This window comes from Camelus ferus, chromosome 26 (assembly GCF_009834535.1).
Source record: "Camelus ferus isolate YT-003-E chromosome 26, BCGSAC_Cfer_1.0, whole genome shotgun sequence".
NCBI classification, from domain to species: domain Eukaryota; kingdom Metazoa; phylum Chordata; class Mammalia; order Artiodactyla; family Camelidae; genus Camelus; species Camelus ferus.
Window position 1 is genome coordinate 18,256,880 of NC_045721.1, and position 20,882 is coordinate 18,277,761.

Consider the following 20,882-nt stretch of genomic DNA (forward strand, 5'->3'; position numbering starts at 1 on the left):
TCCTATCACTCAGGAATTTCCAAAGGTTTAGGACCTCTGGGCCAGGAACCTGGGACAAAGGCCAGTTACATTTTTTATTGTACCACAGGTACATGTTAACATCCCTTCTGTCTCTGACATGCTAGATTTAGTGGCTCTAACAGTGATTACGAGGTACGGTGCAGCCCCAAGTAAGAAGATACCTTCAGAACTAGAGCTCTTATGCAGCTGAATGGGCCACCTCGTAAGGTCTGAGCTCCCTGGCATAGGAAGTGATCCCGCTGAGGCTGGACGACCCCAGCCGAGAACGCTGAGCTGGAAATCCCCACACTGGGCGGTAGTCTGGATGCTCATTCAGCACCGCATGGACACAGGGTGATGTACGTGCCTCACTTGATTTCAGGACCGAGAGATGCTTCCTTTCTGGATGAACAGCACCGGCAGGAGGGAAGGCTGGCAGCGCGGGTGGCACGGATACGACAACGAGCTCATGGACATGAGGGGCATCTTCCTGGCCTTTGGACCCGGTAGGCAAGGCATGACCAACCCTCTTACTTCACCCGCTCCCAAGGAAGCGTCTGCAGCGGGGGCTCACGGTGGTAGTCAAGGCTGCAGTGATTTCTTTATAGACGCTCTTTATGAGCAGAGCTGAGCAAACCCAGCCGGTCTCCACGCCTTTGGCTGGCTGGCTTTCAAATGCTTCTTGGGTTTGGCAAACGTGGCCAAATACTTCTCCTTGTAAGTTTTAAATCTCAGGCGCAGCGAAGAAAATGTATTCCACATGTTTGCGATTCATTTTTTACTTAATTCATCAAAATGTTATTTCACAGCTATCTGATGTCCAGGGACGCTTGTCAGGCACCAGGCTGCTGACAGCTGTGAGTCTCAAGGTTGACGTGAGCACTTCACGGGGTCTGACTCTTCCACAGTCCCCCCGCTGTTTGGAGCACCCACCCCAGTGGGGGCCGTTCGGTGCAGGGCCCAACCAGAAGCCAGGATGTGCTCAGGGGCAGGCGAGGAAGCGGCTTTGTGACTGACTCTGAGAACGAGCCCGAATGACCAGGGCTGTCTTGGGGAAAGCGAATTCATGCACCTTCCTTGACCAGATAAACGCCCAGGCCTGGGAGAGAGGGCGGTGGTGGGGGTGGGGTGATGGAGAGGGCTTGTTTGGTCCTTTGCTTTAATACAGTCCTGTAAATTCACATTTGGAAGAGTTTATCAAACACTCAAAAGGTACTACTACCTGAACACCCCCTTTTTCAAAACAAAAAAATTAGAGTAAAAAGCAGCCAGCAGCCATCGACGGTCAGCTGACTGGCTGGCTCATGAGCGCCCCTTTCTGGCTGCTCTGCCCCCTCCTTATCAGATAAAATAAGTTCATCCTGAGGCCCAGATTCCAAATTCCCTTTTCTGGATGTTGCTCAGAATGTTTCAGCCCATGAAAGTCCACACTTCCCTTTCAGATTATAGGTTAGAGATCACGGCTGGAAGCCCTGCTCTTGGCCTCGATGTAACCGGACAGAGATCTATGTCAGCCCCCTTCACTCCACCCGCCTCGGTCACTCCACCTACCACAGGAGAGCTGCGGAGAGTTACGAGGTGTCAGTTTCTGCACCCTCCACAGGTGCCTCTGGGGAGCACCTCAGGCCCAGTCATCGCCCACGTGTAATCCAGGTTCCCTTGTCTTTAAGCAAGCATCCCAGCCGGCAGCAGCACATTTTTATACAGCGCCAGCTGGGTTCATGGCACTGGCCTGAGAGAGAGTTCAGAGGATGCCCCAGCCTGAGGCCATCAGCCAGTAACAGTCGTCCAGCGGCCCCTGTTAGCCAAGCCCAGGTGAGGTCCGCAGAGCTCAAAAGCCAAATGGATGCAGGATGGAGCTTTGAGGACATTGCTGAGGTCAGCTGCTAGACTAGATTGGCGACATTCCAGGGCCATGGCCTCTAGACGGGAAAACATGTGACAGCGGAGCTTTCGTTCAAGCCATCACCTCCTCCTTCCCCAGGAGAGAGACGTAAGATCGCGAATCAAAACAGCTGTCAGCTGGAGTGTTTATGAGTAAGAGTCTCGGGCATATTTTAAAGCAAAAGCAAACCTAGCCTCCCACCAGAAACTATAAACAAAGTGCCCAAAGCTGTAATAGCTCCAAGTTAAATTCAGCAGGGAGATTTTGTCCATTAACAAAGGCCTCCCTCATAGGCTCCTCTAAAACGAAAAGCTGAAGTCTTATAGATAAAAAGACAACCCTGATGAAAATGGACTGGGCTAATTGCAGAAACGTTTCCAGGCCGATACAGCCTTGAGAGCCTCCCACAAGCCGTCACGTTTCTGGCTCCAGTTCTCACAGAAGATTGAATGGCTTTACACACTGTTTACCGAGAAGAAAATGTAAGAGCGCAGCCTTTATTAGCTATCTAGCTGCACCTTGAGATAAAGGAACATTGCTCCCGACTAATTGTAGGTACTTCTCGCTTATGGAGGAGGCTGAGCATCGTTGCGGCTGCCCAGATGCAGCTTCAGAAGTCAGTCCGTGAGTCTGGTCCACTAAGAGAAAGGGAGAGAATTCTGGAAGATAGCCTCTCTCTGGTTAATCCCAGTTTCTAATTTGAACAACTAATCTTGCCCTGGAGAACTCCACATTTGAGATAAGACAGCAGGAGTATGATTCAGTGAGCTGCCTGGTGAGCTAGCAGGCCGCACCTGGAAAGCAGCCCAAGGTGGCCAGGCGCTGCGTGAGCCTCCAGAACCTTCTCTCTTTAGAAGAAGCGGTTTTAATGTCCCCCAAAATGTAAAACCCAAGGGAACAACTGGGATTCCCATTCCAGCTTCGAACGCCATCTTGGCTGGGCCCTCCCAATTGGATCAGGAATTGTTTTGCTATTCAGGAATTTTCTAGAAGCTCTCATTCCAGCCTGGTTCACCTCTGCATTTGGTCCGAAGTCCCAACCCTGCAGGCCAGGGAACCGTGAACCAGACAGAGTGGGAAAGAAAACCCAATTCTCCTTCCTGCTTACCTGCACAAAATCTGATTTTGTACTTTCAACACAAACAGAGAATCTTTTCTAACATTTTTGTCAGTAGAGCTTGACCTCAGTTTTTCTTGTCAAATGTTAAAGAAGTAGATGTTTGAAAGGCTGGAGAGATATCTTGGATTTACTATTGTCTATGACCCCCTCACATACCCTGCCACTTTCACAGGTGACAGGGACATGGCCACCAGGCGGTGTGGCAGGATGGCCAGCACACCCAGGTCCACGGCAAGTCAGAAGCAGAGAGGGGAGCTGCTTCTGAGTCACCGGGACAACCCTGCCCCTGATCTCTCAGCTGCAGCTGATTCTTCTCTGGAGAAGCGTAACCACCATCCTCATCTGGCTGTAACGTTCTCCTTGACAGAGAAGGGCTGGCATTCCAGGGCAGCCTCCGCATGCTCCTTTCTAGGGGAGCGTGGGTTTTTTAAAAACTAGTTTTCACCCTGAGGTGATGCTGACCTCCACCCTCCTTGCTCTAAAAGTAAAGTGAACCTTTCGGATTATCTATAGGGTGAAGACGTTCCATCCGTGCTCTGCTGGGCATTTGTTCCACATCAGCAGAGGCAGTGTGCCTGGAGCTGGGACTCAGGCACCATCTGCATGCCCATCCCCTGAGGTTGCCCAGCTAGTAAGGGGCTGCAAGCTGGTTGTAGAGCCCAGGAGCCTTTTAATGCTGAATTCAACTTTAATTCTTCAAAGTGAACAAGACCCATCCCTTGGGAAGTCGCCCTAGATCGAACATCCCCTGCGGCCGAGTTTTCGGTGTATAGCTTCCCCCTGTATTTATAATTTCAGGGTTAATATAGAGCAGACTTTGGTGTGGACACTTCTGTGCTCTCTTGCTATTGGTGCCTGTTTGCTTTTTGAATCAAGTATATGTGATCATTTTACAAAGCAACGATAAAGATTATTTTCTAAGATAGAAAACTTGGCTTTACAGCCCGCAAACTACCCTTTTCTAAAAAAAAAAAAAAAATTAAAGGGATATTTAAAGTACATGCACAGGCCTTTATTGATGGATAAAACTCCTTCCCAAACTCAGATTTTTAATAGTTTTGGATATTTTGTTGGAAGCTCTGGTTTGGAATCTAAACATGAAGGTGCTTATGAATATTACTAAATATTCACTCTTTAAACATTTCTCATTCAGCATCTTCTTTGCCTCCTGTGGAGAAGGAGAGGGTCCACCTTGGATTGAAATCTCTCCTTCAGTGCCCTCACTTGCTATGCTGTGAGCAGCCAGCACCACCCGCGCTCACACGTGTCACTGCTGGAGTCTGATGCAGCCTCTGGGCACAACACTCTTCTCTTAGATCGTGGAGCCTTCACTTGGGTGCCTTACTCAATACCAGGTCCCTTACTTCCCACACAGCTAAGTTATTTTATGTGCCAGCGAAAGGCTCCCAAGGAATGTTCAACTGATCTTCCAAACGTATTTAGGAAACCATTGCTGTTATTTGTGAATTAATGATCACACCTAGAAAACGGTACAGTCATGTTGCAGCCAGCCCTGGGACCTCCGTGTGGCAGGAAAATGGGAAACATTCTTGAGTTGGGGGCACCCAGGCTAACCAGTCCCCACTGGACAGGCATTCTGGAAGAGAGGTCTACCATGGAATTGGGTTTTGGGGACCCTGGCAAGATAGTCAGCCTTCTGGAACCACAGCAGCTCTCCAGTGCTTGCAAAAATGAGCAGCCTCGGGTGGCCCTTGTGTCACGGAGAGCTCTTTTGTCACAAGCGAAGCACGGTTATGCAGTTTGTTGGCTGACCTGTCTTTCAAAGGAACTCATCTCCATTAGCCACAGAAAGTGAATTTCTTCATCTCCTAGAACCTTCCAGATTTCCTTCCAGGTTCACAATCCCTTGTCCACAGCCCATGGATGAAGCAGAGTTTCTGCCCAAAGCTGCCCGGCTCCTGAGAGTAATTCCTCCGCATTGTGACAACCCCCCTCTCTGCCCGCAAATGACCATGACAACGTGTTTGCTTGCCTTTCCCTTTCAGATTTCAAATCCAACTTCAGAGCCGCTCCCATCAGATCTGTGGATGTCTACAATGTCATGTGCAACGTGTCCGGCGTCGCCCCGCTGCCCAACAACGGGTCCTGGTCCCGGGTGGTGTGCATGCTGAGGGACCCGGCCAGCTCGGCCCCGGCCACCCCTCCGCGCACCGGAGCGCTGGTCCCGATGCTGCTGGCGCTGCTGGCGCTGCTGGCCTAGCCGCCCGCCGGCGGTCCCCGCACCCCCGGCCCGGGGGGCCTTCGCCCCCCAGGGCTGGGGGCGTTTGTTTTCTATCTGAATAGCTTCATTATTTCAATCAAGGCCATAAAAGCTGTAAATATATTATTCTTGGATGAGTCTATACATAAAGTCCCTATTTCTTAAAAAAACAAAAACAGAATTTTGGTTTTTTTGGAGGTAAGGAAAATCCTAGGTTTTCACTTGTTCAACTGTAGGTTATTTTTCTCCCTTTTTTTTCACGAACTCAGATGAGCTGTCTGAGCAGGGCCTGCCCTGGTGCAACCGGACCTTGAGCAGGTATTACATGCGGTCCTGGCCCCGCTCGGTCCTGTTTTGCATGGAGCGGGCCCTTGTCTCTGCCCTGTCTACACCCGGGAGCCATCCTCGGGGTAGAGGACCACCATCCACTAACCTGCTCCTTCCATCTCGGAAGAAGAGGTCCACGTGGGAGCAGTGGCTGCTGTCTGTGACCCAGCTCGTGGAGTCTTCTCACCTTCTATGAAGTCCCAGAAGAGCGTATCTTAGCACGGCTCAACCATCAATCAGAATCACTAAGAATTGCAGAATTCATAGAACAAAGTGAAAGAGACGGGTTCCTTCCCCAAGTCTTGAGTGCACAAGACTTTATCCCTGGCTTTGAAGAGTAGAAAAGCTTACAACAGATGCAGGCACCTGTGAGCCTTCTGGCAGCATACCACGTTATGAACGTGCGCACGGCAGGCCCTGCGTGTGCTGGACGGCCTGCCCGCCTGCCCACCTGCCTATGGGAAGGCGCACTCAGAGACGGCCACTCTTTGGATCCCCCTGACATATCATCACAGGCAGGGAAAGGGCTGATGGTGTGGACAGACTTGCAGGAATCTCAACTCGTTGCTCAAAGTGGTGATGCATTAGTTCGATGCATCAGCGTCCCTGAGCAATGCTTACTCAACAGCCACGGCAGATTGGGCCCTTGATGGCCCAGAGTTCCCAGGAAAGTGGTTGGCGGAGGGGCGGGGAATGGAGGCGACAGGATGGAGCCAAATCCCAGTCACTAACCACGTAGTCACGTGATTGGGAAACAGTTTGGTCAAAGTGCCACCTCAGAGCCCTGAATTCTTAAGAAACCCCAAAGAAGAGGCACTGAGCCTGAGTTGAAATGTGTTCAGTTTAGTCTTCTACATTTGCTGTAGCTCTTGTTGCAGAACAGGGGATAACTGCATCTCCATCTGCTCAGCGTCATACATGTATCACTGCACTAAGGGGTCTGCACTAAATGAGGCACATCGGCAAGTGAGACATTTTGTCAGCAAAAGACAACGCACCACGTCTCGTCAGGACGATGACGCCTTTCTGTGGTCGTTCACGTTGAAAAATGAGACCCTCCGCTCACCCTGATTCAAGAAGCCTGGGAACCGCCTCTGGGCCTTGAGTCGTGAGGGCAAAGGATCGCTGCTTTAAAATACCAAATTTATCTTCACAAAAGATTTCTAAGGATTTATGTAATGTGTTTTTTAAGTGCCAGCAAACCATCGAATCAACTGGAAAGGCACATCAGCCTTTGTTTCCTGGCTGAGAGCAAATTACTGCTTTCAGAACATCGGCAGTGGTTGTTGAAATAGGCATCTATTGTTCAAAATTTTCCTTCTCCTCAAAGAACTGTGTTCTGATGAATTCAGTGGAGCCCACTGTCTTCCCTTGTGAAGGAAGGATGCCTAAAAGATATCCAAGTGATTAAATTAAAAGTGGATGGTCAAATTCAAGGGTGGCACAAATGTACACACAGACTTGGATTCGTCTTTCATGCTCTGTTCTACCAATTTTTTTCCCTTCACTCACCCTTAAAAGCTTCAAGTTACATAATAAAATTTCAGATATTTGTCTGACAAAGTATAGTTACTCAACCAGTGGTCCTGAATAGACAGGTGAGAATACGGTACTTTTGGAATCATGCATATTGGTAAATAATAAAGAAAATTCAGACACCCAATGGAGAAAAAAACTTTTTATCTAAAACAATGCACACATTCTAGTGGCTTAATTATTTGGCTAAAATTTTTTTCTTTTGATTTTTGTTCTAAAGTTACCTTATTTTCCCAAGGAAAATTCTACTTTCTCTAAATGCATTTTGTTCCATCAGAGTAAAACCCACTTGGACTACAGATAGACTATTTTACTTTCCCAGATTATTCTACTACTCCATTGCTAATTCCAGGAGGAGATAATTGGATTGACCTGCAAAGACCGAAGATAAAGGAAAGGAATGATCCTTAAATTAAAGATAGGATGAATGGCTACTTTCCCTGCCCATATGCCCAATCGCCAGAACCCAATTCAATTAAGACCTAAAGACTTAGCGTAAGTTAGAGCAGGCCCAGGGAATTCCTTCTAGCCTCCAAGAGCCCTGAATTACAAAATCCCAGCTCCTTACTTTTAAAGGGATCTTGGAAATCCACAGCAGATCAGAGTCCAGCTAGAGACAGTAGTTTGCAGCCTTTCTGGAATTGTAAGCATCATCTGGCCCATTTCCAGAGAGGCAGGTTCACAGGGTCTGGGGTGCGGCCTTGGACAACACTTTTAAGTCATGCAGTTTTTTGCGCTAAGGAGAGATGGGCTGATTGGACCTTGGCAGACCTGAATCTCCTGACAGCAACTTCATAATCCGCCAGTTTCTCCAGGAGCCCTCAGACTGGCATTGGCTGCTGATCCCAGCCAGGTCAAGGTTCCCACCCCCTTTTAAACCAAAGCAGATCTGTAAGCCCCGGTGATGGAGAGAGACCAGAGAGCCTTCTGCACACCCAAGTCCTTGTGAGTCCAAGCTTCCCGACGGTGCTACCAGACAAACTCCCTGTTCAAGACGCACGGCTCTTTTATGAATTTTCTATAAAAGTGTTTTACATTTTTGTAAATATCCAGAGATTTCCAAATGTGATTATGTGTTTCATCTTTGTAAGCAGTTTGTGATAGACCAAAGTCAGCTCTTGTAAACTACGTGCTAGAAGAAGAGGGGGGCAGCCTTGACAGACTGGTTACAAAACATGGGAAGCTCGGTCTCAGGGCTAAGCCGTGGGAGACATATTTCTACGTTGCCTTGAAATCATAAAGTAGCACCTAGAGCAGTGCCCCGGATGTTTCATAAATGTCCCACAAATGCATGTTGAATGAAAAAAAGAATAAATATCAGTGGGGAGAACTGCTTACACAGCAGACACTCTCTCTGTCTGCAGTTCCTCAGATTAAACAAACTTTTCCTTTTCAGCTTGTTGTCTTTTCTTATCGCCCAACTGACAATATAATTATACTTCATTTCAAGGACTAAGCATGTTCCATCCCAAGCTTATAAACTTGACAGATGGAAGGAAGGAGATTAGATTTTAAAAATACTAAGCATATTTACTTTTAAAAAATATAACAGTTTTATCGAGATTCAATTCACATACTATACAGTCCTTCCTTTTAAAGGGCACAATTTAATGGCATTAGTGTGGCCATCACCACAATCAAATTTCAGAACATTTTTATCATCCCAAGAAGAAACTCTATATCCACGGGCACATTAGCAGTCAGCCCCTTTCCTCCCACCCCACCCCCCCAAGCAACCTCTAAACTACAGTCCTTCTCTACACACTTGCCTGCCTGGGCTTTCGTGAAAATGGAATAATCATGATCCCTGTGATGGCTGGAGTCCAGTCTCTACCCTACTTTGCCACTTGGATGTACTCCGTCCCTCCCGGCGCATCCTTATGGCTTCACCCCAGAAGCCAGGGAGTCCACAGGCCCTTCTCGCCAGCACCCCCACTAGAGCTCTGCCCTGTCACTGTGCGTCGGCTTCCTCACGTCTGTCCGTGAGATGCCTGGCTCCTCCTCGTTCTCCTCTCTTCCATTTGGGGGACTTTCTCAAATGCAAGTCAGACCAGGCCACACACGCCCCTGCTCTAAACCCATCACTGACTCCCACTGTCTTCATCTCACACCTTTATCAAGCTGTATCAGGGCTGCCACCACATCTGTGCTTCTCTGAACTTGATCTCCTGTCACTCTCCTTTCACTCTGTAAGCTCTTCTTGCTTTGGGGCACTTGAACCACACCACTTCTTCCTCCTTGATGAGTACCCCCATCCTCATCAAGCTCGCGTCCCCTTCCCTTAGAACTCAGGGCAAACGTTTCCTTACACCCACCCTGACCAGGCTAGACCCCCGCTGTGCACTCCGGGGCCCCGAACACCAGCCACACGACTCCCCCCGGCCCCGCCCCTACCCTACACTGGCCAGAATTCTCGGCATGTTATCACCGCCGTTGCTGTTTAATATTGACTATTTTTCTCAGTGGAAGTTCTGCTGAGAACAGCAGTGACACTGTCTGTCTTATTCACCTAAAAAAATGCCTGGCACGCAGTGAGTACTTAAAAGATAGTTGTGGAAGGCATGAATGACTTAGCATTTTATTGCATTTTCTTTCCATTTTTATAACCGTCCCCTACACACACTCTTTTAAAAGTTCCTGCTTCACCGTTTTAATCTCATCTCTGGCCTTCTGATCTAACCCCACTTCTAATTATTATTTCACTTTGGTTTCCCTTTAGCACTGAGAAATGTACCTCCCAATTATTTTTCTGTTTCCTTGAATTCATACATACTCTATTTTGCACAAATTTGTTTTGCATGCTAAATATGGAAACAACTACGTTATTCTTTTCTGTCTCATTAGCTTACAGTTTCCTTGGAAGCAGAGAGATTTCCTACCTGTCTTCCTTCTTCCCTTCCCTCCTTCTTTCTTGGAATGTCAGGATTTGAGGGGACCCTACTAATCTGCAGCCCTGCTCCTTAACTAATCTGGTAACTAATTGAGGGTTTGGTAGCTGGGGAGTCAAACACCAGCACAGTAAAGCGGATCGTTCCTGGGAAATGCAATTTCTAATGCTCTGAACCACCAAGCCCTGCACCTGTGAGTGCTCTGCAGCCAACAGGAAGGCAAGCAAAGCGGACATCAGGCCGGATGCACACAGACTAACCCGCAGCAGCCCCAGAGCTGACTCCCTGCGTGCCGAGTCCCCGCAGGGCCTTTCTTCTCCATGTGCCCCAGCACGCTCACAGGGCCGGGACTCTAAAGGTGTATCACTGTGGTGGTTCCCATGGTCACCAAGGTGATTCCGGAGGACTCTGTGTGGCCCGGTCCACGGCGAGGCCACACAGGACTGCCTGTAATCTAGTCCTTGGACAGGGGCCCATGCAGCTCACTTCACAGCTCGTCCTTCAGACCAGCTTTGACCCAGGGACACGGAAGGAGGCCACGTGGTGACAGAGGCAAGGGTTTGAGTGATGCACCTATGAGCCAAGGAACAGCAGGGATGGCTGGCAGCCACCAGGAACCGGAGGAGGCAAGAGGGTCCTCCCCTAGAGCCTTCAGAGGGAACACGGCCCTGCTGACACCTTGATTCCAGACTTCCAGCTTCCAGAACTCAGAGAACACATTTCTGTTGTTTTGAGCTACCCAGTTTCCGGGAATTTGTGACAGCAACCATGGGAAACTAACACACCCCTCAAATTGCTCTCGGGTTCAGTCTGGCTCATCAAAGATTTCTCGAGCTCCCCCTTCCCACCAGGTACTGGGCTGTACTTGGGGGATGTGTAGAGGGAAAAATACTTACCCTCCTCACAGAACTTACAGTGTAGTCATCTCGTTGTTTCCATTTTTGAGCAGAGTTGAATTCTCATTTCTGTAGAACAGAATGTTCTGGTTGCTATGGGCAGTGCATGGAGAGGATTTCAGAGAAAACAGGAGTCACACGAGGAAAGAAGCGCTCAGCTCTTAGGCGGAGGAGCTGGAGGCAGGAAGCTCACCCCCTGCTTCCTTCAGGATCTCGCCCTTGGCAGTTTGATGCCCCCGCTCCCGTCTGCTCTTTGCCTTGCCTGCGTAATTATCTCTCAGTCAAAGCAAGGAGGATCATGTTCCTCACCTGGGTCAAAAACCCCCTTGTCTCTCATTCCTATTGAATTAAATTCCAAATTCCACCTCCTGTCCATTTCTACAGCTTGACTTGCCCCACATCTCTCGATGTTTCATATCAGACCCCTCAGGTGAGCCCCGGGTGTGCCAGTGTCAGCGCTGTTACGTTGGCTCTCTGTCCGGGCTGCCCTCCCCTCTAGCAAACTTCATTTATCCCTCACAGCCTAGATTCTCTGTAAGGCTTGTGCTTTCACATTCTTTTCTTGTTTCTTTGATAACAAAGCAAGTCACATTGCCTTGTAACGAGTTGTTGTCAAGTGTCCTCCAGCTAGGCTGTAGGCTGAGCAGAATTCCGGGATGGGGATCGAATCTCATTGTTAGAGTCTCCAAACCAAGTCTGCAGCACCAGCAGAGTCTGCCACAACATAGTTGATAATTTCCTGGTGAAATGCATGAATTATTGAATGACTGAATGAGTGAAGTCAAGGTTAGGACACTCTGGTCAGAAGGTCACCTAAATTTGGACAGAGCTCCTTATAGAGCGATGGGTTGGAAAAGCCAGCGGCAGGAAACGTTTTGTAGAAAGTAGAGGGATTTGACAAATGACTAATGTGTGACAAGGAACCCAGGGGGCAGGGGTTTCTTTCGCAGCATTTCAGCGGGCCCCCTCTTTAGCCACGAACACCAGGAACTGCAGCAGATGGGGAGAAAGGAAGAAAAGATAAATGAGCCCTGTCTTCACCATGCTTAATTTGACTTTTCAACACGACTCTGACAAAAGCCGGTACTGTCATTTCTCGATGGCTTGGGAGAGGCAGTAGAGGGGAGTTCAGAGCCCTGGGTGCTCCTGTGTAGCACGTGGAGGAAGAGGAAGAAACCCAGTCACTGGCTCCCTCCCTCCCACACCTTGCCTTTGCTACTGAGAAGGGAGGAGTGGGCGGCGGGTAGGAAAAAAGGGGTGCTGACGAGATCCCCTTCCTGGAATAGCGGTGTTTACACGTCTCCCCTCCCCGCCGCCCTTCTGCAGCTTAGGAAGGTCTGGCCTCAGGGCGGTGTCGGCAGGACAAGCAGGAGCTGAACCCGCACCGTATCTCAGAACACGGCGGTACTCGGAAGCGCCCCACCACTCCCCCCGGTAACGTCCGGAGGGCTGGGGCCGTCTGTCCATAGACGCCCTTGAAACTGACCGGCCGGGGCTCCATACTGGGGTAAGGCTCCAAATGGAGAAGACTCTGCTGAAAGTTCAGTCAAATCCAGCAAAATACGGACAACAGAGATGAAGGAAAGAGAGGTTCAGATAAGCATGGCAGAAAAAGAGCCAGGAATTCCTGGCCAGGGTGCCATATTTCTGAATACTACATGAAAGCAACAGAAGATCTGTATAAAATCAGAAAGACTGTCCTGAACCACATCTGCTTCTGAAGTTTAGAGAAACTAATTTCAATTAAAAATGTAAAAAGAGTTGAAGTCAAATTCCATATTAAGATACAATTTTTAAATGAGAATAAGGAACAGAATGGTAGTCCAACAGTCAGTGAAATCATGCCAGGAAGTCCTGATCACAAAACAGATCAAAACCATAACTTACTATTTCAAGATGAGACCAAATACATTAAGAAAACAAAAGGAAAGAACAACATAAATCAAATTATAAAAAGAAAGGGTTGGACTCAAGAAAGAATAAGAGAGAAAGAAAAATAATTTCAGAAGTAAAATCTAAACTAGATGGAACAGAGTTAAATATCACGACAGATACTGCTTTAGGAGAAATAGGTGAAAGGGAGGGTTAAAAAAATCAAAATTAAATTAAGAGGTAAGAGACAGTGACAAATACTGAAGACAGGAAGAGAACATCGAACACATAGTAATAAGAATCCAAGAAGAAGGAAACCAAAGCAGAAGACTAGAGCAAATATTAAAACTGTAATGCAAGGAAACTTTTCTAAAATTAAAAAGGAACAAACTAACACTAACTCCTGAAAGAAGACCTCACATATCAGACTATCCACTGGAACCACTAATATCAAAACCCCAAATTACTGGATTTTAAGACCAAGAAAAAAATCCTTTGGGCATCCAAGCAAAAAGAGTAAGTGGTGATTTATAATGAAAAAGCCTTTTCAAACACAATACCTTTATGGCAGAAGAAAACTAATGTATTTGAGATACTAATGAAAAGAAAATGCCGAAGATTTTTATATCCGGTAAAACTGACTTCGAAGGATGAAAAGGTTCAAATTGTTATCGATAGGAAAGAATTTAGGAAATACTGTGCCCATGAGTCTTTCCTAATGAATCTGTTAGAGAACAGATCAAAATGACCAGGGAAACATGGACGTGACATTAAATGAACAGTTACTACAGAACAAGGGAGAGAGGGCAGTGAGCGGCGCCCATGTGCTTTGACAATGTAGATATGGTATCACTTTTTCAATGGAGGGAAAGTAAATGGGGAGAGAATTTGCAAAAAAAAAACAAAAACAAAAAACTGTTGTCAGTAGTCTTAATGGTGGTGAGAATATTCATGCTGTTGTTCTGAGACTGCTGTGTAAGTAAACTAGAAAAAAGCATAGACGTTAACATGGGATATTCTAATGACATCATCTCAATGGCATTGAGAACCAGGATTCTCAGGGTGGAAGGAAGGAGATACAGACATAAACTAAAAGAGGGTAAATAAATCTATGTCCTGAACTTGAATTAGAAATATCAATTTAAAAGTCTTAGAGATTTTTATCTTTAAATATATGTTTTCTAGCTCTAGCGGTTAACAATGACATCTCCAGCAGCATTCCTAGTGTCCAACCTGTGGTTTTCTAAATACCACCTCCCACTAAATAAAACCAAGGCTTCTTAAAGGAGTTGATTTCATATTCTCCTAAACATGTACCAAAAAAAAAAAAAAAAAAGCAAGGAAAAACCTAAAAATAAATACACCCAAATAGTTATAGTTATTTTTTATTTCTGGGGAAGGCAGAATTGTAGTTGATTTTAATTTTCTTCTTTATACTTTCTGTATATAACAAATTTTCTAGAATGAACTCATAATTGAAAAAATAGAGCTTTAAAATAAAAAGACAGAGAACAAAATTAAGCTATGAAAACACACATATAAAAATAAACGTGTTGGGGGAGGGTACAGCTCAGTGGTAGAGCGCATGCTTAGCATGAACGAGGTCCTGGGTCCAATCCCCAGTACCTCCATTAAAAAAAATTAACAATAAATAAATAAACCTAATTACCTCCCCCCTGCCCCAATAAGTTGATTTAAAAAAATTAAATAAATAAACGTATTAAGGTATATATTTTGAAAGAGGCTCATCAGGCAACCAAAAGACAGCAATTTAAAATTTTTCAGGGGGGGAGGGTATAGCTCAAGTGGTATTGCATATGCTTAGCATGCATGAAGTCCTGGGTCAATCCCTGGTACCTCCTCTAAAATTAAGTAAATAAATAGACCTCCCTCTACAAAAAATTTTTTAAAATATATATATATATATTTTAAAAAGCCTTTCTCTTAAGTAGTTACACACACATCTGTCTCTTTGACAGAAAGATTCCTCACGTCTATGGACAGAAGTGGCCCTGGGGCCACTTAGGGAATATGCACCCAGAGATGAACCCCCGGGGAGACTCAGGCCCCCCCCGGGCGCCTGCTCCTGCCCTGAATTAACAGCGTTCCGTCAGCTCCGCTGGGGAGCGAGAGGAGTGAGCAGGCCAGGACACCGGCTTTCATTTCAAATGCCTGCCCCTTGGCTCCTGGGAATTGGGATCTAGAAATCATTTCTTTCCAAATAAACGTGAAATGGAAGACCATACCTCCCACCTGAAGTCTCCCGACACAGATATAAGAGGATCCCACCTCTTCACCGGAGGCAGGACGCTGGCACACAGCGTCGCGGGCTGACGCGTCTACCGGAGGTATTCCCAGGGGCTTCCACGGCCACAGCGGAGCCCGGGGCAGGGGCGGGAAGGCTCCGGGTGGCTGCCCAAAAGAGGAATGATTTCGCCGTTCACTGCGGGCCCCAGTTTTCCTCAAATCAGCTCCCAGGTGCCTCGATTTCCCTCCTGCCGCCTGAAGACAGCCCTCCCTTGCTCTTTACAGGTGCAATGGAGAGTCACGAGGAGACGTTCGTAACTACCTAAAGCCCGCGGGGACGGTGGTTGTGTGAGCGCAGGTGTTGCACGTGCCGAGTCCTGTCGCACACACGGAAATAGAGGAAAGAGGTTCACGAGGAGAGGTGGAGTCTGAAAAATACACCCAGAGCCGTTTCGCAGTTGCCGGGGGTGTTACGCAGGTCCCTGGATGCAACTGGCCGAGAGCAAGGCAGCGGGACACACAGGGCAGAAATCCCCAGCCTCTGCGCCTTGGGCGCGTGAGGGCGCCCGTCGTCTCCTGAAGCCAAACAAAGTAAAAGCCGAAGTTTCTAGAGGAACCCCGTCATCTGCTGTTTGAAGGCCTGTGGTTCTCAAACTTCAGGGAGTGTTAAAATCCCGTGGTTCTGATCAGAGGCGGATTTCCAGGCCTCACCTCCAGACACGATCATTGGGTGGTTTGGAGCTCCGCTCAGGAATCTGTATTTCAACAAGTTGCTTCTTCTGTGGCCGGAACTTGGAGATCAGTGGTCTAAATTTTACCATCTGAAGGTAAACTGACACATTATTCTCTGAAGGCAGAGGCTGGGCCTATCTGAATTCCAACCCTCGTTCTAAATTTTGCCTCAGCATGGAGAGTGATGAGGACAGAGGAAGCAGAATTTTCTGGACACCATTTTCTCCACACCATTACTAAATACAGTCACTCGTGTACCCAGAGCAGCAAGTGAGAACTGACTGAGCTTATGTAGTTAGCAGGTGTAGATAAATAGTCTGTATTCATGCTGCCTGGCAGGGTGGCCACTAGCCCCATGTGGTTATTGAGCACTTAAAATGTGTCTAGTCCAATTTGAGATTGAATGTAGGTATAAAATACACACCAGATTCCAAAGATTTAATGACGCCCCCCCCCCCCAAAAAGAGAAGATTTAATTAACATTTTTACATTGAAACATGTTGGAATAGTTATGTTTTGGAAATATTGTGTGAACTAAAGTACATCAAAATTAATTTCACTTGTTTTCTTTTACTTTTGTAAATGAGGTTACTAGAAAATTTCAAGTTTCGTATGTGACTCACATTAGATTTCTACTGGACAGACCCACATACCATCTGGGTCTTAATTTATACAAGTCCTTGACCTTGGCATGTGCCCCTTCTGGATAACACTGGTATGCCAAGAGCCTCTTCTTCCTTGCTATCTTAGCAGGGTGATTAAATTCTAATAGCTCCTCAAGGGAGAAAAGAGGAGGAAAAAAAAGCGTGACCTGGCTCATTCATGAGTCCAAAAAGCCTGCCAGACATAAATACCCTTGCAATATAGCGAGTCAAAGGATTTAAATTAATCACTGAAGGATAATAAACATCCCAGCAGTGTCCAAAGCTCACAACCACTTATGTGTATAGAGTAGCTCTCGCTCCTGGCGTCCTGCTTCCTACCTGTTCTCGTGGGGACGGGAAGAATGGGAGGGATGCAGCGATGGGGCGAGGACTTGGTACCCAGCTCCACGGGGACAACAGCAAACATGGGGCATCTCACTTTCTCCTGGCATAGACCTCGTTGGACCCGAGACAAGCCTAGGCCATCCCACCTGCAGTGATGGGGTTTTGATGAGTGTTTCTTTAAGTCAGTCATGACATTCTCCTTCCGGTTCTTTTATCCCTGGCCCAGATGCCAATGAAGATGCCACATGAGCACGAGTGAAATTCGTTTCAAAAGACAGAAAAAGCAGAGAGAAATTTGTACGTTATTTGAGAATATGACAGATTTTACACGTTGAGAGACGTGTAAGAAAAAGAAAGTCTCACCTTGTTAACTGAACTGGAACTGAAAATAAAGATTCAGATGTGTTCTGGCTTCCTGGCTGCTCTGGGCGCTAGGGCGCCCTAAAATTCTGAAAAGTTTCTGACACTCTTCCGGGCCTCCATCCTTCTGGCGAGCTCTTTAGAGCTTCTCTTACGTGTACCTTCCATCCTAGACGTTTGGGAGGTTTGACAAGCTCTCTGCTTGAGTTCCAAGATCTGGGGGGCAACCATCCTTATGGCCTGAATCATGCCAGTTTCAGTGCGTGACCCAAATTATAGCTTCTTTATTTTTAGGCAAGAGCTGAGATTCGTGGCCCCAAAATCAAGCAAGCAAGCAAAAAATCCCCCCCAAAACCCAACTTTTCAAAATGCAAAGTTCATAAATAACATCTTGTCCAGCCTTTGTTTCAGGTGTGACCTCATCCACCCAGCAGAAGGAACTCGACCAGACTACAAATTACAGTAAATCAGAAAGAGGGCAATTGTACTTCCCTCGCTCAGATCAGCTACCTCGCGGGACAGCACACAGGAGGACCATGGCACCTTAGCTTGCACTGAATTCTCTAAACTGAAGTCCAGCAGAGCAGCCGTATACAAGACGAGTCACAGACGTGCTGCGTTGCCACATACCCCGGGCGGCCCCAAGTCATTCCTCAGCTGTACGGGTCATGGGGCCAAGGAGTCCCCCAAGTTCCACCATCTTTGTTTGACTTCTTGTGGATTTTCTGACAGGAAATGGGAATTTGGTTGATAATTACCAGGCGTACAGATAAGGTTTCCTCATTAAAGTCTCATAAAACCATGAAAATAAATCATTGCAAGTGGAGAGAGAAAGAAAATCTTCTGTTTAGACTTTTCCATGACCGTTTAGGCCACTCCTTTTTCCTCTCCCAGCCCAGCGGCTCTATTTCCAGCTAGCATCGGGCCTGACAGTCAGAGGAAAGACTGCACAGGCCTCACAGAACTTTTCTGGTTTCAAGTTCATGGTTTGGTATGTCAAGGACAGGCCCAGCCTGGCAGAATAAATTATGTAAGTGCAGCTGAAGAAACACAGCAGAGGAAACCCGCATAATACGCGTCTGCAGATATGATATAGACGTAAATAAATACTATGATTTCAGGGCAATCGAAGGGGTCCATTTGGCCTGTCCTGGAGATCAAAGCTGGTAGGGGTCACAGGAGCAGCTGACAGTCCCAAAGGCGGCTCCACTAGAAATGGGATCAGACCACCCTTTCCTGCGCCCCCTCCAGGGGCATCCTTCCTTTCTGAGCATCAAAGCCAGGCCTTAGGGACCGGGATGCAATTCAGTTCCCCTAGGAGCTCCTCTTCGGGAGTTTCCCAACTCAGCCACCAGCCCGGGAGCTTTCTGATTTTCCTACCACAATTTTCTCGGGTCCCAAGTCCCAGCTTTTCAGGCGTCTTACTTCTCCAGAGTTAGTGTGACCAGCCGATCAGAGCACTGGTGTTACTGGATCACCAGATGTTAGCAGTGGTCTTCCAGGTTTCACTTGGGTTCCTGACAAATATCTGATCTCGGCATGTTAAGACTGTTCCCAGTGGAGCTGGTGCCTGCAGCCCGCTCTGCCCTTGGGATGCCCCACCTGAGCAGGGAAAGAGATGCACTCTAAAGGCAGTTAGTAATTTCAGACGAAAGTGAATCCAGATTATCCATAAACCAGGTTATTAAAATGAAGATATCCAGGGCAGATGACTGGGCGGCAGGGTGACCGGCCATCTGGATTTGCCAGGGACCGAGGTTGACTTGCAGTGCTAACCCCAGACAAACCCAGACAAGTCGGTCACCCTGCGGGGTGGACCGGAGACATGAACTGAAGCCCAGCGCAGTGCTCATTTCACTCTTTCCTAAGAGACTGAAACCTGTTAGGCAGTGACTGCAAAGGACCAGATATGAGAAGGTTCCGATTTCAGTCTGTGAGCCTGTTCCCTCACGTTCAGCAGCAAGCACAGCACGGTCATGACCTCCAGCCAGAAGGCTCCATCTGCCTCCACATGTCTTAGCCAGTGCGGGCAGCCTTCGCAAAATACCAAGCTGGGGGCTCAAACAACACACACTTATTTTCTCACAGTTCTGGAGGCCTCACTTCCTGGCTTGCAGATGGCCACCTTCTTAACTGTGTCCTCACATGGCCTTTCCTCGGTGTGTCTGTCCTGGGGAAGCAAGAGAAAGCAGGCTCTCTGGTGTCTCTTATTAAAAGGATACTAATTCTATTGAATAAGAGCCTCACCCTGATGGTCTCCTTTGGCCCTAATTCCTTCCTCAGACGCTACATCCACAATACAGCCACACTGGGGGGTTAGGACTTCAACACGTCAATTCGGGGGAGACTCAAAGATTCAGTCCATAACAGTTATATCATTCAGTCAAAGGAACTGACCAATTTTTAATCCCCATTCTTAAAGATCTAGTGAGAAAATGGATAGGACAGCCTTTGGTTGACCAGAACACCCTGTACAAGTTGCTCTACCATGATGATCAGGGTGATGCTGACGGACCATCTGGATGATGCTTCTTGTCTTCCTCTTGTCCACCTTTCTAAGGGTGGATGGAGGATGCTGAGCGATGACGGATTTGCCACCACTGGCAAAGTAACGTAGCGGCTGGAGGGTCTGGTGCTTGGCTGTGGGAGGAGGGAGCTCCGAGGCCAGGAGCGCCTCTTCCCACACTGGGAGTCGCCTCCTCCACATGCAGAATGGTGCTCGGGCGGGCGAGGTGCTACACACTGATCCTGGCTCCCTCCCACATGTGTCTCTGTCCTGAAGAGTTACTGAGCGTCTACGGTTCTGGTTTAAAGTGAGGGAAGCTTCCCCACCGATGGGCCACTATTACCTACCTGGGAAAACTGGACAGCCACATGCAAAGGAATAAAACTGCACCCCTGTCTTACCCCATACACAAAAGCAACTCAAAGTGGACTGAAGACTCGAACATCAGACCTGAAATTTTAAGATTCCTAGAAGAAAAGAGTGGGTAAGCTCCTTGACAGTGGTCTTGGCGGTGAGCTGTGGATTTGATACCAAAAGGAAAGGCAACAAAAGCAAAAATAAACACGTGGGATGACATCAAACTGAAAAGCCTCTGCACAGCAAAGGACACCACCGACAAGGCGAAAAAGCAGCCCATGGAATGGGAGATAATAGTTGCAAATCATATGTCCAATAAGGGGTTAATAGCCAAAAAATACAAAAAACTCATATCACTCAATAGCAAAAAAGTAATAACAATAGCCCGATTTTTAAATGGGCAAAGGACCTATATAGATATTTTCCCGAAGAAGACATACAAATGGCCAACAGGTACACGGACAGGTGCTCAACATTACCACATCAGGGAAATGCAAATCATAAACCATGATGAGATATCACCTCACACTTGTCAGGATGTCTATTCTCAGAAAGACTAGAGATGATAAATGCTGGCAAGGATGTGGAGACAAAGGAAAACTTGTGCACTGCTGGTGAGAATGTTACTGGGTGCAGCCACCATGGTAAACAGTATGGAGGGTCCTCAGGAAATTAAAAATGGAACCACCACATGATTCAGCAAGTCCACGTCTGGGGATATTTCCAAAGGAAGGGATATCATCGTCTTGAAGAGGTATCTGTTCTTCTGTGTTCATAGCAGCATTATGGATGATAGCCAAAACATGGAAGCAGCCTAAGTGTATGTCAATAGATGAACGGAAAAAGAAAATGAGGTATGTGTGTGTATATATACACACACACACAACAGAATGTTAATCAGCCTTAAAAAAAAAAATAAAGAAGGAAATCCTATCATTTGCAACAA

At 47.2% G+C, this 20,882-nt stretch overlaps 1 protein-coding gene and 2 long non-coding RNA genes across 5 annotated transcripts in view; 1 reads left to right on the top strand and 2 right to left on the bottom strand.

Annotated features, from left to right (window-relative positions):
• ENPP6 (ectonucleotide pyrophosphatase/phosphodiesterase 6) overlaps positions 1–8,484 on the top strand; it is an 83,248-nt gene extending 74,764 nt beyond the window's left edge. For 2 of the 3 annotated variants that reach the window (XM_032468808.1, XM_032468807.1), the window contains 2 exons: positions 383–506; positions 5,012–8,484. In XM_032468808.1, the coding sequence (XP_032324699.1) occupies positions 383–506; positions 5,012–5,226 (339 nt within the window). In that variant the 3' untranslated portion in view covers positions 5,227–8,484. The remainder of the gene's footprint in view (positions 1–382; positions 507–5,011) is intronic. The other variant, XM_032468809.1, reaches the window with a different exon arrangement.
• LOC116660111 overlaps positions 1–20,882 on the bottom strand; it is a 62,421-nt gene that overhangs the window by 25,590 nt on the left and 15,949 nt on the right. The window lies entirely within an intron of this gene.
• LOC116660112 lies at positions 4,494–12,291 on the bottom strand. Its single transcript, XR_004315497.1, has 3 exons — positions 12,282–12,291; positions 10,230–10,232; positions 4,494–4,958 (listed from the first exon to the last, which is right to left on the bottom strand). It is a non-coding gene; the product is annotated as an uncharacterized LOC116660112 (long non-coding RNA).